Consider the following 18,149-nt stretch of genomic DNA (forward strand, 5'->3'; position numbering starts at 1 on the left):
TTGCTTCCAATAAGGATTAATTATATGTTAGTTGGGATCAAGTACAAGCTACTGTTTTATTATTACAGAGAAAAAGGAAATCATTTTTAAAAATTTGGATTATTTGGATAAAATGGAGTCTATGGGAGACAGCCATTCCGTAAATCGGAGCTTTCTGGATATCGGGTTTCCAGATAAGAGATCCTATACCTGTAGGAGGCTAAAACACTAATTCGACAGGTTTTAGATGGCGAATAGTCAAATTCCAATTCTTGGACAGTGCATGACAAATTTAGAATTTTCGATTTTTTTTTAAACTCAAATCAAATTTGGACTATTTCCTTGTTGAATTACACTAAAATAAACTTGAAATTTGAAAATTCCAGTTTTTCAATTCAATCCTTGATAAATCTGCCCCTTGGTGAAGTCACTTCTACTTTTGTCTCTAATTTTTGTTGGAAATCCCCTTTCCTCTGCATCCAGTTTCCAATTTCACATTTTTTAGGGTTGCATTCCAGGACTAAGAGACAAAATACAAATAACATAAAATATAAATTTCAAATTAGCTAAAGAGCTAATGTATAGCTATTTAACCTGTATAATGCAATATTTCTATGGCAACTCATTTGCTTATCTCTTAGGTAACATATAAGTCTACCATATGGGTTCATTTTTGATAGATGTATGAATAGCATTGTTTGTATAGAGCTTGTATACACAGTGCAGCACATTTTTAAATAAAGAAAAGGCAGGGAGGGCAAACACTGCAATAAATAAATATACATAGAAGTACCATGTGTGACATAGGAGAAAGAAGACACATGCCCTGCAAGTGACCTTGATATACCACTGTAGTTCTCTACTGTGTAACCGTAAAGTCCCATAGAGAAGCAATATTCTTTTTATTCAATTTATTTAGCCATATCATAGTTTATGGTGTTACAGTAAAAAAAATGTTGCCACTAAATTGAAGATACAGAATTAGGTGTGATCAAGCACTGTGGGGGATTTCACTGTACACTGTCTCTCTATATGATATGCTGATATTCAGCAGTGCTTAGGACATTGTCTTGGTTGCCAGATATATGAATTTATGACACCAAATATATATATATGTCACCAGTGTACATACCTTTTAAGCTTTATATTTTAGAAACCAGATCTGGTAGCAGGACACAGCCTGAAAGATGTAATTACTAGCAGCCTAAACCTAAACCAGCCACAAAAAATTACAACCTAAACTCTGTGTGCTATAGGGAATCTATATGGCATTTTGAATCTCATACAGTACATCTACTTTATAAAAATTAAAGGATAGCGAAAATAATTTTTATCTCCTTTCCTACTCCCTAATGTATCCCTTCCTAAATATACCCCATTGTAATCAGAATATTATATAAAATGGAGGAATGGACAAATATATTGTTAATCTATTCATTTTCGTTCCAGTTTACTTCAAGTTACTGATCCACTTATACCTTCAGCAGATGCTAAGGAGAGTTCAAGCAATTATATTGGGTTAGTATATCTTGCGCAACAAAAAACTGGCAAAAATTGCCTATTTTTGGGCACAGTAGTCTGCAGGAAACTCTGTCTTAGAATTTAATTTTGTTATGATGCATATTGCATATTTTCTGTTAATCCAATAAACTTTGTCACTGCTGAAGTACTACTGTTTCCATAAGGCATGTTATATATTAAAAGGAAGTTGCTACTTTGAAAGTTCAGCCAATGATAAACAAAACTCCAAAGAAGTAAGAGTGGTTCCCAAACTTTTTCAGATGACTGTACATGCTTTAGCTAGACATTCCAAAGACAAATACATTTCTAATGTGTGACAATAATATCACAAACTGTTTACCTAAAATTGCAACAGCAGCCAATATTCAATTTAAGTGAGTGGGTATTCTTAACCATACACACAGGGGCACATTTACATAGGGTCGGATATCGAGGGTTAATTAACCCTCGATATTCGACTGTCGAAGTTAAATCCTTCGACTTCGAATATCGAAGTCGAAGGGTTTACCGCAATTCGTTCAAACAAATGATCGAAGGAAAAATCGTTCGATCGAATGATTAAATCCTTCGAATCGAAGGATTTTAATCCATCGATCGAATGATTTTCCTTCGGCGAAAATTTTGTTAGAAAGCCTATGGGGACCTTGAGGTTCGGTAGGTTTTACTTGGCGAAGTTTTCTCTGTTTTCTCTGTTTCTGTGTTTCATGACGGAATTGTGTAATTATTTTACATTTATTGACCTGTTGTTCTGTTTTTATTCATTTATTTATTGTGAATTACAGCAATGTTGAAGATCCAGTCAGCACATCAGGAGAGTCTGGGCAGAGTTCAAGCACATTGAATATAAATACTGGGTGAGTGCATCTCCTGCAGTTATTAACAGGTTTCCTGAACTACCTAAGTACATTTAAACAGATCATGCACTTAGGGTATGCGTTTTTCTCGGAGGCAGGACACTTGCAAGCACCAGTTTAATTTTCTGTCTACCATTCCAGCATTAGAAAGCTAGAGTACAGAAATATAAAGTTATAGACAACAGAGCCCAATAATTATACTACACTGCCAATGTAGTTTGTGTGTGTATAGCTTTCACCTGGCTGTTGGCTCTATTGCATTCACCTCAACCTCACCTCGGAAAGAGCCTAGACGCTTGGCGATATGCACATGCGCACTTTCTTGAAGTTAATCTTGAGCATGCGCATTAAAGGACAACGAAAGGTTAACAAACCTGCTGGGTCACTTTGTGACGCTGTGTAGCCCGCCCACCAGCCAATAGGAATCGGTGTGCCTAGTCTCCATGGCGATGCTGGATTCCTTTCCTTACACCGAGCCACGCAGGGAGCTGTATATTATCCCAAGAGCTAAGAGTTGGTAACATGTTTAGTTCAGGGAGCTGTATATTATCCCGACAGCTGTGAGTTTGGAAACAGTTTTAGAGCTGCAAGGACACGAGTGCCGAGGTCCGTCCTGTGCAGTGAATATATAATTATATGTCAATGAAGACGCGCACCTGGGTTCAGGGGGAGGTATTTTGGCGCATGCGCAGCACAGTATTATACAGTAACCGAAGGCAGAAGGGAAGCCTTTAGTAAGATGGCAGTGCCGTTTTCTTAAACAGTCTGCAACTTCAGAGCTATCTTTTATTAAGAAAGTAAATGTGTTTTGGTTAAATAAACATAGCGATTCTGGAGGGGCATATGAGTTCTACAAAATGGGACAATAAGTAAGGTTTGCCTTTTGTTCTCCTTTAAAGTACAGGACTTTGTTGGTGCTTAAAATACGTGAAGGGGTTGTTCAGCTTCAAACACTTTTTTCAGTTCTGTCGGTTTCAGATAGTTCACCGGCAATAAAGACATTTCCAAACACTTTCTATTTGTGAAGTTTTTCTGTTATTGAAGTGTAAAGTTTCATTTTTCACCTTCTAAAGCAGCTCTGGGATGGGGGGTCGCCGACTCTTTAACTGTTTAAATTGATACATTTAGTTGATACATTTGTTATTTTTGGCCCTGCTGAATAGAATCCCTGAGTTTCATAAAAGGCAGCTGTTAGAATTGATACAATAGTTGCTAATATTCCAGAGATGCTGCTGAGAAATGTATCAACTAATTGTAGCAAATTGTAACAGTTCAGATGCTCCTGAAATACTGAACTGCCAGACTGAGACACCAGAGACACAAACATTAAACTTTAAACAATTACATTTTGGGGAAACGATAAAAAATAAATGATGGAAAAAAAGTATCTGTTTATGGTGAACAATCTGAAAACAACTCAACTAAAAAAACGTGTTTGGAAGGTGAACAACCACTTTAATTGGATGGTCCACCTGGCCTGTCCATGTTCTGCTCTTGCCCATTGCAGATAAATCCTTCAGAATGATATCTTAGAAACCTAGAGGCATTTGAAATTCCAGGCTTAGGTAGGTTCAGGTAACAGGGGAATAAAAACATTGAAGGAAGACAAAAAAGACAAAAAAACACTAGTCAAACAGTAACCTTGCTGTACTTCAGGATTATCCAAAACCTTTTTTGGCACCAGTTGCATTTTGTACAAGTCCATTGCCAATGTTTATAATATTCTCATGATGCACGGTGTTGGAAAGTGTATTAGCAGATGATGCAAAAAAATAAAAGCCACATTACTTTTTGCAGTTCTGATTATAGGCAGTTGACCTAAACAGCAATTGGCCACACATATGAATGGCCAGTTGTATGATTTACATATGTTGGAGAGATACTGGAGTATAAGCCAGTGTATTCGTTTACTATAATGGCTTTGGGGATTCAACCTGTTACAAAGTTACTCTGTTAATCATTGTTAGTTCCTATAATAAGTATTTTTGTAACTTTTTGTTTCATTTTCAAGATTCCTGTCAGGCAGTCCGAATATCCCAGTGAAAGCACCCTCTCCATATAATATAGTCTCTGTGAGAAAAAATAAGAAGGGTATCAGTCTGGCAGAATCTGTGGATTTTGTGGATTCATCTCCTGTGCAAAGTAAAGAACAGAAAAGGGTAAATACTAAAACTCTTATTTGCAACAAATCCTCTTAAAATGGGGTTAATAACGTTACGCTTCACTCTAGACGTGTTAGTAAAATGCATTTAATACCAGTTAATCGTAAGCTACACACTAATCACTGATGGAAACGTTTATTTTGTCCAAAAGGATTTATAGAATTTTATAATTTTTAACAAAATGATTGTTTTTATTTACTTTTTGCAGACAGAGTCATGTGATGGCTACATGGATCTCCTGAAGGAATTTGAGCTTTGGCTGCAGGAAGAGAATTCCAAACTGAACACAATCTGTAGCACAAAAACATCTAACAGCGAGGAAATGAAATTTAGGCTCAGTAAGCTCCAGGTAAGAGACAAAGCTGTTCCATACAGTTAGAATTGTTTCTAGAGTTAAGCAGATGCCAGAGGTCCTCAGTTTGTCTGATACTAAGAAATTATAGTGATATAATGATACTGAGAAAGTAAGTTCCTCAAAAGCATGGTGAAACAGTAACAATTATACTGTACATTTAACCCACTGGCCAAAATCAAAGAAAAATGGCAAAGGGAAATTCCAGGCTTGGATGAGGCAATGTGGAAAGATGCCCTAGAGTAAGTTTCAGAAATAACTTATGTCCATTAGAGATAGATCTATTCAAATTACATTTCTGAACTGTGCCTACTTAATACCCCACAGGTTAGCAAAGCTATTTCCCAAACCTCAGACCTTTGCCCCTCATGTAATTAGCTGTGGGCTCTTTTCTTGGAATGTCCTGCCATCCAACAGTTGTGTTGCAGCACATTAATGAAACACTGTAATTTTTCAATATCTGTTGTCCCAGAGTGTGCCTTTTGGGGGTGATGGAAGACCTTGGACTGTCGTCCTATCAACATTTATGTTACTTACAGCTGTAATTCTATGTTGATAAAGCTATTTTGCTGCAATGGTCTACATGACCGTGGTTGCCCAGTTAAGTTTTACACAATTTGGGGCATACGGCTAAATACACAACTTCGGACATATTTTCTTCTTCCTATCTTACTTTCTTCTTTCCTATTAATGTTGCTGTAAATACAATTTAAAGGGATTCTGTCATGATTTTTATGATGTAGTTTTTATTTCTAAATTATACTGTTTACACTGCAAATAATTATTTCTAGCATATAAAATGTCATTCCTGAACCAGCAAGTGTATTTTTTTAGTTGTAATATTGGTGTGTAGGCGCCATCTCAGGTCATTTTGCCTGGTACTTTAGGATGGAACTGCTTTCTGACAGGCTGTTGTTTCTCCTACTCAATGTAACTGAATGAGTCACACCTGGACCTGGATTTTTACTATTGAGTGCTGTTCTTAGATCTACCAGGCAGCTGTTATCTTGTATCAGGGAGCTGCTACTTTCCCATTGTTCTGTTGTTAGGCGGCTGGGGGGGAGGGGGTGATATCACTCCAACTTACAGTACAGAGTGACTTAAGTTTATCAGAGCACAAGCCACATGACTGGGGGCAGCTGGGAATCTGACAATACATCTAGCCCCATGCCAGATTTCAAAATTAAATATAAAAAAAGTGTTTTCTCTTTTGAGAAATGGATTTCAGTGCAGAATTCTGCTGGAGCAGCATCATCAACTGATGCGTTTTGGAAAAAAAAAAATTTCCCATGACAGTATCCCTTTAAACACCAGCACTCTAACAAAGCAGAGTTTGACCTTTAATGGGATTCCCCCAAGGCTGCAGCCTACCCTAGCTCTTGTAGTCTGCATATAACTAAGTATTTTGGTTACAAAGAGCCTTGAAATGGCTCATCTACACTCAACAAACTAATTTAAAGAGGCTTTCCCCTTTCCCTAAATGTTTTTTTTCTCCCAGAGATTACAGCTGCAGGTACCCAAGGGCCAGCGCCTGTTTGAATCTTTGCTTGTTTCGGTGCCAGCCATGGCTGTTACTGATAATTTGAGGTTGGAAGACCTACGCTACCAATGGATGCTTTATAAATCCAAACTAAAAGATGCCGGAAGCTCATCGGTAAGAGGCTTATCATTTAGCTGTTTTGCAATGTAATTTTAAAGGATTATTTGAAGGGAAAAATAGAGACATTGCTATTTAACAATCAACTGAATAGTGAAATGGCACATACATTTTAACTGAGCACTAATACAAATACAGTCCTTTTGGAAGATTTCGGATTGATTTTCTTTTATAATCCACACTACCTAGTGTCCTGACTTCAAAACATTTTACAGAACAATCAAATGTACATTTGTCACAATAAAAACTTTTAAAAGAATGTTTTTATTGGAGCATTTTCAAACTCTTTAGAAGAAAGCTGAGAGGGATACTGCACCTTAAAGGATAAGTAAACCTTAAAAATAAGCAAATTTTAAGCTTTTCTAAGCACTTTTGCAATGTACGCTCATTTTTTTTTAATTCCAAGATATTAAGGGATACATGTACTGTTACTATGAATGAATTTTGTTACAACAGCGCCACCTGCTCGTCATTTTCTGACAAGTCTGACCACCAAGTAGTCAAGGAAGTTGTCTAGAGAAAGAGGCTGCTCTGATATTCTGCTGCTTATGAAAAAAAATTAGAAACCTTTCTCAAATCTTTCCTAACCAGAAGAACATCAGAGCAGCCTTTTTCTTTCTCCTGACTTCCTTGACTACTTGGTGGTCACAAAATGACTAGCAGGTGGTGCTGTTGTAACAAAATGTATTCATGCTAATTGTACATGTATCCCTGTATCTTGGAATTAAAAAAAACAAATAATGAATGCGCACTGCAAAAGTGTTTAGAATAGCAGCCTCATCAATTTTACATTTGCTTATTTTTAAGGTTTACTTATCCTTTAAAAAGGAAGATGCTTGACTGCGTCCTTACAGATGTAATATTGACATAGTAAAAATGGTAATTCAGCCAAAAAAGCAACTAAAAAAACGATTCCCCTTTAATTTAGTTTGTTTTTGAAATTCTTTCCATCGTTTTTGCTACTTGGCAGTTACATATTTTAGTGAGTAGTAAAACCACTGTGTCTCACTGGTCCAAACAATACATTAAGCTCTATAGGTGTCAGTATACACAAACAAACTGTGTGGCTCCTCATACATACTGAAGAATTGAATTGTATAACAGTTTGCACTCGTGTTCCTCCTACTGGCACAGCAATAGGCTTTAGAGAGAGAATTTGCTTTCTGTCTTCCCACAGTACCCCTGATCAGGACCGCCATCAGAAATCGCAGGGCCCCATACGAAAAAATTTCCTGGGCCCCCTGGGCTGCGCCCACCACAAACCCCACCTGCAGGTACACCCTCCCCACCCCACAGGTCCACCCCCCACCACACACTAAAAAAAAAAAAACATTGGTGGCTATGGTTCCCACATGTTAATAAAAAAATATTGGTGGTCAGGGCCCCCCCCATTGAAAAAGACATTTGTGGTCAGGGCTCCCCCCCATTAAAAAAAACATTTGTGGTCAAGGCCCCCCATTAAAATATATTGGTGGCTAGGACCCCAAATGGAGAAAAAAAATTGGTGGCCAGCCCCCCCCATGTTATAAGAAAATTGGTGGCCAGGGCCCCCCTTAAAAGTCCATGTAAAAAAAAACTTGCCCCCCCTGGAAGTTTAAAACCACAAAGGGTTACCTTTAGGGGGGCCCTGCTATGTTACACTTACTTCATTAGTGTGGCCCACCTGCTGTCAGTGAGCTGCCAACTACAGAAGGGAGGAGGGGAGCAAAGGTGGCTGCATCTTCTTCTTCCAGTGACAGCAATACTTCCCTCATTGGTCACAGAATTTCAAGTACTGGTAAAGCTGCATGGTGATTGGATGAGCTGGAGGAGAAGTTCAAATCTCAGCTATCCAATCCCTGAGCAGCTCAACCGGGACTTAAACTCAGTGACCAATAAGGGGAAGTAATGAACAGAAGATCCCTCCCCTTGTGCTCCCGCCCTGCCTTCCCGGAATAAACAAATCTCAGAAAGCAGGGGGGCCCGGATAATCAAGAAAGTGTGGCGTGGTCGGGCCCCCCTTACCCTTGGGGCCCCCTACAACTCTCCCCCATGTCCCCCCCTGATGGCTGCCCTGCCCCTGATACAGCTCTCAAGTCCCAAGTAGTTTTTCCTGTTCTGCCTGTGTCAGGGTGATTTGGCAACTGGTTATTATTTCATTGGATAACAGTGATGATTCATGGCAATGTCGATTTAATATGTGTGTGTCATATCACCACCCAGTCGGGTATTTGTTTTCTACATAATATTTACTGTACTTCAGGCTGTTGTTTCTGGCTTTTCTCTTGCTTAGAATAAATATATGAGACTTTTTTCTTCATTAAAGGAACAGTTCAGCGTGAAAATAAAACTAGGTAAATAGAAAGGCTGTGCAAAATAAAAAATGTTTCTGATATAGTTAGTTAGACAAAAATGTAATGTATAAAGGCTGGAGTGACTGGATGTCTAACAGAACAGAACACAACTTCCTGCAACTTCCCTCAAGTCACTGATTGGTTACTGCCTGGAAACCAAGAGAGCTGCAAAGCAGGAAGTAGTGTTCTGGCTATTATGTTAGACATCCAGTCACTCCAGCCTTTATACATTACATTTTTGGCTAACTAACTATATTAGAAACATTTTTTATTTTGCACAGCCTATCTAATTACCCAGTTTTTATTTTTACACTGAACGATTCCTTTAAGGAAGAAATCACACAGTACTGTGTAATTGCAATTTATTGAAAATAACAAATTAATTAATTGCAATCCATGAAAAAAATATTTCATAAAAAAAAGCAAAAATCTGATTTCCATGTATTGTTTCATGTTTCTATAAATCATGACTGCAAATCTGGGCACAGTTGCAGTTTGATCAGTTGTGTCTTTTAATAAATTGGCCTCTAAGTTGGAACCTTGAACATTCTGATATTAAATGGTATTAGAGAAAGTCCAGGTAACTGGTGGTTTTCCTCCTGGCCTAGCTTTCAATCTGTTGGTAGCAGGCAGAAAACTTTTGTCATATAGTTTGCTTTACACCACTATAAAGGGTCTGAAGAATTATTCTAAATATGCTCTGTTTACAATAATACATAACACTGGAGAAAAAAATGATCTTTTATCTTTCATCGTCACACAGGTGTGCTAACTGGCTGCTTACTGCTGCCTGAGGCCTCTTCTTTATATGTTGCAAGGTGGAAGCATTCTGATGAAATTATTAAGGAGTCTGTCTAGACACAGTTTTTAATAGAGATGCACTGAATCCACTAATTTGGATTCGGCCGAACCTCCGAATCCTTTGTGAAAGATTCGGTCATATGCCGAACTGAATCTGAACCCTAATTTGCATATGCAAATTAGGGGTGGGAAGGGGAAAACATTTTTTACTTCCTTGTTTTTTGACAAAAAGTCAAGGGATTTCCCTTCCCGTCAGTAATTTGCATAAGCAAATTCGGTTCGGCCGGGCAGAAGGATTCGGGCGAATCCTGTGAAAAAGGCCAAATCCTGGTCGAATCCTGAACCGAATCCTGGATTCGGTGCATCCCTAAATGGTTCGGTATTCGGCCAAAATCCTTCGTGAAGGATTCAGGGAGTTCGGCCGAATCCAAAATAGTAGAAGTGGGTGGGAAAGGGAAAACATTTTTTACTTCCTTGTTTTGTGAGAAAAAGTCACGAGATTTCCCTCTCTGCCCCTAATTTGCATATGCAAATTAGGATTCAGTTCGGCCGGACAGAAGGATTTCGGCCGAATCCGAATCCTGCTGAAAAAGGCCGAATCCCGATCCGAATCCTGGATTCGGTGCATCCCTGGTTTTTAATAACAATTTAATGGACTCTATCTACATCCAGTTTTTTTCTCTGCACTGCACCTTCCTATCGTTAATCAGCCCATAAGATTTTTGCATGTACATTTAGGGGCAGATTTATCAAGGGTCGAATTTCAAAGTAATGGGAATTTTTTTGAACTCCCATAACTTCGAAATTCGAATAAAAAAAGACCATTCGAAATTTATCAAAAAATCGAATTTTTTTGTTGTTGTCCGAATAGGTCAGTTATCGATCGAATGGGTCAGTTTTCGATCGAATTCGTACGAATCGAAGTAACAGCGCATTCGATCGAATTCAATTCAAAGTTTTTCCACCAGTTGACTCCAAATAGGTTCTAAGAGGTCCCCCATTGGCTAAAACAGCAGTTCGGCAGGATTTAAATGGCGAATGGTCGAAGTCGAATTTTTGAAGAGACAGTACTTAAAAAAAACCGATCTACGAATTTCGAAGAGAAAGTAATTACGATTTTCAAATTTTTTTCAAATTCAAATCGATTTTGGACTATTCCCTAGTCGAAGTACACAAAAAATAGCTCGAAATTAAAATTTTTCGACCTAAGATAAATCTGACCCTTACAGTAATATGCATATTAAAAGTTTGTAATGAAAGAAGTGGGTACATGTATCATTTACATTATTTTCAATGTCAGTGTGTACTGAATTTATGCCAAGATTTTTATTCTTTACATTTTTATTCTATATTTTTATTTCTACAGAGAATAAAAACATCTGAAGAGCTAAGGGGAATAACCAAGGTACAATTAGATTTAAAAGCACAATACACGTATGAGTGCAGTGTGAGCATGGGATCCATTATCCAGAAAGCCATTATCCAGAAAGCTCTGAATTACAGAATGCCCACCTCCCATAGACTCCATTTTATCCAAATAATCTAAATTTTTAAAAATTATTTCCTTTTTCTCTGTAATAATAAAACAGTAGCTTGGACATGATCCCAACTAAGATATAAGTAATCCTTATTGGAAGCAAAACCAGCCTATTAAGTTTATTTAATGTTTACATGATTTTCTAGTAGATTTAAGGTATGAAGATCCAGATTATGGAAAGATCAGTTATCCGGAAAACCCCAGGTCCCGAGCATTCTGGATAACAGGTTCCATACCTGTAATGCACTTTTGAAGGCAAATTAAGAATATTAATATATTAGTGATCCTAAGATACTTTTGCTTTAAAGGATAAACAATGTTACCTGTACATATTATGTGAGTTTATAAAACTGGTTTCTGTGTTTTTGTATCACAGGGTGTCTGCTTACATGTGATTAGTAATAACTTTTATTATAGGTAATTACAATTTGAAAAAGGACGCTTACATGCAATGTAAGAATTAACTATGATGAAATACATATATTCGTTTTCTAGTTATCCAGTTACAAGTTTGTTTACTTTGCCCACATCTAAGTTTGATTTTTACCATAAAGTGTAATAATCTATTTGCAAGTAAAGTTTTCAAGAATATATACAAGGGATCATTTATGAAGAGAGGGGGGCACAATATAAAGTGCAAAACACTGGAGCCTGAGGGCAATGACGCACATAGCACTTTGTTGTGCACGTCTAATGCTAAAGAATGGGGATTTCTGCATGCAAACCACTTTACATGCAGCAAACTAATGTAATCCAGGTATATAAATTAAACAGGAACTATCGCGAAAATTAAAATTGAATATTAGCTTCAGCATACTGAAATACGAAACTTTCTAAATACAATCAATTAAAAATTCTGTACCATTTCTGAAATAATAATGTTTATCCTCACTATTCTCCTCATTCTGTTTTCATTCAGCAGTTGGGTGTCAGATGAATGATCCAATATATCTTATAGGGGGGCTCCTTTGCCTAGAAGATGTATTACAGCTCACTCTTAAAAATTAGGGATGCAACGAATCCACTTTTTTGGATTCGGCCAAACCCCCGAATCCTTTGTGAAAGATTCAGCCGAATACCGAACCAAATCCGAACCCTAATTTGCATATGCAAATTAGGGGTGGGAAAACATTTTTTACTTCCTTGTTTTCTGACAAAAAGTCACGTGATTTCCCTCCCCGTCCCTAATTTGCATATGCAAATTAGGATTCGGATTCGGTTTGGCCAGGCAGAAGGATTCGGCCGAATCCGAATCCTGCTGAAAAAGGCCGAATCCCGAACCGAATCCTGGATTCGGTGCATCCCTATTAAAAATACCAGAAATCCTGTCTCTCTACATGCAGAATTTGTGCAAAAGGCAGTTATTTTGTTACATTTTGTTTGTATTGGAATAAGTTATTTGAGTGAGCTCTAATTTATCTGCTAGGGAAGGAAGCCCCCCTATAAGATATATTGGATCTAACTGTCAATGAATATCTGACACCCAACTGCTGCATGAAGACCGAATGAAGTGAAACAGATGCTGAGAGAGGAATAGTGAAGATAAACTCGATTATTTCAGAAACAATGCAGAATGTTGAATTGATTGCATTTAGAAAGTTTCCAATTTCAGTATGCTGAAGCTTATATTATATTATCATTTTCACGATAGTTCCCCTTTAAGTCACGGGTGACAAAGCTCTGCATGTGTCATTACTCATATTAGGGAGTAGTTCTCTAATATGAGTGTTGTGTTCCTTGTGCCCATCATGTAAGGGGCAGGACATGCCTACCAGGCATCTACTATTATAGAGGTCATTTACATTACAGAATGCAACGTGCTAAGTGCAAAAATAAGCTCATAAACTCATTATTTTGCTCTTTGCCCCAGTCCCCTAATTTGCATGTTATTCAGACACCTTTGGTCTTCTCCTTGCGCCAGAATTTGCATACTCTAGTACTCGTGCCTCATTGTAAAGTAAATGACCCCATATGTCACTGATGTGAACACAATTATAGTATTCGTTCAATTCTTCAGTGTCATATTTGCATTTAACAGTCAAACTGAGAGAAAAAAAAATCGAAATCATTTCATTTTATGCTATTATAAATGTGTAGCCGAATTTCATAATGAGTCTGTTGTGTTATACTGATTTTTCTCTTTGATTATTACAGAAGTCATCTGGGGGTCTGTGCTCCTTCCTGCACCGTGTGTGCTGTGCCGCACTTCCCCTCCAGCTGCTCCTTCTATTTCTCCTCCTATTGGCATTGCTTATCCTTCTGATGCAGGAGAACCAAAACTGCGCCCTTTCCAACAACTTTGCCCGATCCTTCAACCTGATGCTAAAATACGAAAGACCCCCTCCTACTTAATCAGACCTTCTCTCCCTCCACTATTACTCGGCAGCTGTGTCTTGTATATAAATCTCTTAGCAAAGGCTTACATATTTATTAAACCCTCCACCGCTTTAATACATATTGCAGGCCATATAATCCGTGAGGGGTTTCATTTATTAACCCTGTATATAGCAGCTTTGTATATAAGAAAATACAGTGGCATATTTTATACAATTGTCCAATATTTATAATTCTATGTACTGTAGGCAACGTATGCCTTTTTAAACCATATTTGTAACTTGCTTGTTATTGACACATGTGACTGCATGTGAAGTGTGGATTAAGCAATAGTTTACTGTTTCTAATAGGTCAGAATACATTCCTCAATCAGCGGCTGGGGCAGGGGGTCTAGGATAGGATTAATGCTTCCTTACTGTGGTAACAGGTCATCATAGTATTTAAAGGATAGTTATATTTATGATTATATCATTTCCTTGATGGAACAACTATTAGACAATGACAAGTGACAAATTAGATCCTTGAAGCACAAGAGAGAAAGGGGTAGATTTACTAAAGGACGAAGTGGCCGTTGCTAGTGATATTCCAATCTGCAGGAACATTACCAATTTACTAACAGGCGTAGACGACAATACGCTAGCGAAAGAGACCATTAACATTTCCAACCATTTGAGGGGGAAGCCACATTTGTTTTAGGGTGGGCTCATGTCTAAGGCATTAGAGGATCTCTTTTGTCCAATTCAAGCATTTGCACCAACATTACTAATAAAAACATATATATGACCTATATGTAGCCGCCCTATTCAAAGTGTAACTGTACTAACGAAGTAGGCAGAATTGAGCACTAGCGAAAAAAATGCTGGCGCTGACGAACTTCACCAACGTTCGGCTACTGAGACGCAACTTTGCATTTTAGTGAAATAGTGTAGTGGTACCAAATTTACACCTGGCGAAGTGGCACGTAGTGTGGCGCAGGGTTCGCTGGCAAAGAGCTTTGGAAAGGAAATGATGTCACAGTATTACATCTCTTCAAATGAAAAGTGCATTAAGACATACCAAAGATTATGCAGCATCAATGCAGTCTGGTTACTTTTTTGCCATAGCATTGCATACTAATACAGTCATTAACAGCACTGAGCCTACCAAAAACTTGAGTTCCAAATCAGTGTCGCTCCCACTCGTGCAGAACACAGTACGTCCTCCTCAAGTGCTCAAATATTCAAAATTGTGTCGCTGTAGGAGCTCAAAAACATGAACCTCATGGGAAATACAAGATAAAAATAATATAGTGTAGCGTTCTTAGAAATCACTCACCCTGTGTCAAAACACACTCATCCCAAAGTGTATGAAGTGATTGTGAAAAGATGAAGTTAGATAATAGTGAGAAAGACTAACCTACTCCAATCTTCGCTTCAGCTTTAGCGTCCCATTATACTAACCGACTAAAACAGTATTAATTGCATATAGTAACTTCCATCCACATTGATGGCTCCTTTGCAGCTTTTTCTACTCCTTTAGGAGCATTAAAAGAGTGGCATGTGTGGAAAGTGTTTAAAAACTTTAATAAATAAATTGTATTGAACTTACAAACATATAAACCACACTTGTCAGATTCGAAAATTCGCCAACAATCTCATCCGCAGAGACATTGGCAATTTACTAACAGGTGTAGGTGACAATTTGCTAGCGACAGAGGCCGTCACTAGCACAGTTTTGCGCCCTATCGCCAGGGGCATTTTCGCTCTCTGCAAATTCAATAAAGTGCGAATTTCAAAGAACGTTACCTCTTTCATCAGAGATTCCTTCACCACCTATGACCTGGCGAACTGAAAAAACACAGCTACATCCTCCTCAATCGTGTATGTCAGTGACATCATATCCTGTATGCCGGAAAGTTATTAACGTTGTAAAAAATGCTGGTGTCTTTTAATTTTTTAAAGCGGGATTGCCTTCAAAATTCCTAACTATTAAAGATTTTTGTGTTCATTTTTTTAACCAATTTGAGGGGCATGCCACATTTGTTTTAGGGTGGGCTCATGTCTAGGGCATTAGAGGATCTGTTTTGTCTTTATTTTGCTTCCTTGTGTAATAAGTGGCCAACATCTCTAATAAAGACGGATATATGACCTATATGTCCATGCCCTATTCAAATTGACTTAAGCTTAAGAGTACTAACGAAGTTTCGCTAGGCAGAATTAAACGATATCGAAAGATCACTAAGAAATCCTCGCGCTGACAAATTAACGCAAGCGAAACTTCACCATCGTTTGGCTGCTGAGACGCAACTTTACATTTTAATGAATTAGCAAAGTGGTAACGAATTTACACCTGGCGAAGTGTAGTGGAGCGTTCGCTGGCGAAAATTCGCCCTTTAGTGTATTTGCCCCAAGGTCTTCAGAACTCTACTTGTACCTTAAGTAGCAAAGTATTAACCAAAAGAAGATATTTTATTTGCTATTTTGCTAATTTTTTTTATTGAAGGGTAAATGACACCCTTCTGCCTAGTATGAAGAGCTGCTGCGTAAACTTGTCACCAATGGTCAGTTTGGAAAGAGCAAGTACCATAGAGAAGCTTGTACTGTAGGGTGTGTGTCTTTAATTCCATGTGTTCTGATTTGCGAGACAGTTTTATAACTTGCTAGAAATAATGAACCCAAACAAAAAAGGTGTTGCTTAATGTCAGCGTTACTCCATTATTACCAGCTTTAGCAGTTAGTAAAAAAAGCTGCGTATGATGTTGTTGCCTGGGATCGCTGGTGTTGCGTGAGATAAAAGGAGGGCGAATTTGCCGATGTTTGAAAGCTGAGTAACTGCTACAAGGCATGGAGAATAGCTTGACTTTATTATTTTATGTAACCTGAGAAACTACTGGAAAAAAGGCCTTGGTGACACATCCTGGAAATTAAATTAAAAGTGGCAGTTATTCCCTCAAAGCTCCACGTTTGCCCCAAAGCAACTTGGGTTAGAGATGACATCAATGTCATGTTATTTACACCAGATTACCAACCATGTTTCTTGTTTCTCTATCATTTACTAGAATTTTAAGTTTTCCATCTTTATTTTATGTGTCTTCCAAAGGGCCCATGTTCTGGACATGGTTGTACAGATCATATGGGAGAAATTAAGAATTTGATGTCAATGAAATGTAGTGAAGATAAAGACAGAGGTTAATGATTTATATTGTTGAAAATAGTCACATGGCTTTCCATTTATTACTGAAATACAACTCCCAACATTCTCAAACAACCATCTTTAGCAACTGGCTAAGGTTGGTAGAAGGTGAATGAAGAGCTTAGGTTTGGTTACTACTAGTACAGTTTCTAATAGAAATGAGAAAGTAACAATAATTATTGAAAAGTGACCATTTTAACTTCTGATGATTTCTTTTTTTGTGGTCATAGAGGAAAAGAGGAGTCTTGTTGTAAACCAGAACAGGCGATAGAAACGATGTCAGGAACATTAGACAACTGTGCAATTGGTAAAAGTGATGCGGCTCTAGGGAGGCTTTGAATAATCTAGCAGCCATGGAGACCTACCTATGCAAAATCTCATTGTGAAATGAAGGGTTTGTCTTGTTACTGATATCCGCTACACTTCATGAAGGCTTTCCGCTAGGCTTTCTGTCTTTTTTTTTACCACTACTTTTTCGGGGTTTTGGCATCAAACAGTCAGTAGGCAGTGCTCTCCTGGCATCTGGCAAACACAACTGTCACCCTGGCAGGTGGTGTAACCAGATTCAGAGTACACATTTCCACTGTGTGACAATTTTGAAGTCCTGGATCATTGCTGCTATTGACAAGCTGAAACTTTAGGCTGATGCAATAAGTTCAGTATATAAAATATGGCATTTTTACCCATAGTCATTTTTAGGGTTTAGTTCTCCTTTAATAACAGTCTCCCGAGCTGATTGGGAACAGTGATTAGTAGAATGCAGACGTTAGGGAATGGTAAGAATATGCCGGAAGGACAGAAAGATGACAGGCAGACTCAGCATAACTAAGTATAAAAGATACAAGTCTTTCAAAATAAGCTTATTGTATGGTTTTATTTTTTGTTGTATAATTTAGAGTAGAAACTGAAGGAAAATGCCATCAGGCTTCTTATGTGTACAAAAAAAAATCTTTACTTCCAGAAACAATTTGGAATTCATCAGTGAGGGTTCCAACGAAGGATATGTCATTTTAGAAGGAATATTGGGATAGTTTTGGCCATATAATGTGTCTGGATACTTGATATGTTTTATATTATCAAGTGCTTAATTGTAATGAATAACTGAATAGCTAGACTTAGATTTAAATGTATTTATGGAGGAGGGGGGTCACAGGAGGACGTATGTGGTTATGGAACTCATAGGGGAGAGTAGTGTATGTAGATACACTAGTGTTGCCTAATTTGCATACGGCGGGAAGTTCAATTTCAATGGACAGATATGTTGCAGCAAATACATTACACTACACAAGCCCAGGGAACCTTAATAAAATAAAGTTGTTATATTGCCCTACACATGAGCCCAGTGTATAGTTTATGTGCCATATGTTAGGAAATGTAGGGGGTAAGCCAGGTACCCTAAAAAATGTATGCTCTTTTGCAGCCTATCACCCTGAAAAACTAAAAAGTTG

At 37.9% G+C, this 18,149-nt stretch overlaps 1 protein-coding gene across 2 annotated transcripts in view; it reads left to right on the forward strand.

The window, feature by feature from the left end:
• Positions 1–15,468, forward strand: part of syne3.S (spectrin repeat containing, nuclear envelope family member 3 S homeolog) — a 77,126-nt gene extending 61,658 nt beyond the window's left edge. For both annotated transcript variants that reach the window (XM_018232400.2, XM_018232401.2), the window contains 7 exons: positions 1,429–1,497; positions 2,283–2,354; positions 4,366–4,513; positions 4,725–4,865; positions 6,367–6,522; positions 11,026–11,064; positions 13,351–15,468. In XM_018232400.2, the coding sequence (XP_018087889.1) occupies positions 1,429–1,497; positions 2,283–2,354; positions 4,366–4,513; positions 4,725–4,865; positions 6,367–6,522; positions 11,026–11,064; positions 13,351–13,548 (823 nt within the window). In that variant the 3' untranslated portion in view covers positions 13,549–15,468. The remainder of the gene's footprint in view (positions 1–1,428; positions 1,498–2,282; positions 2,355–4,365; positions 4,514–4,724; positions 4,866–6,366; positions 6,523–11,025; positions 11,065–13,350) is intronic.
• The last annotated feature ends 2,681 nt before the right edge of the window (positions 15,469–18,149 follow it).

The sequence above is a fragment of the Xenopus laevis genome, chromosome 8S (genome assembly GCF_017654675.1).
Source record: "Xenopus laevis strain J_2021 chromosome 8S, Xenopus_laevis_v10.1, whole genome shotgun sequence".
Taxonomy (NCBI): Eukaryota; Metazoa; Chordata; class Amphibia; order Anura; family Pipidae; genus Xenopus; species Xenopus laevis.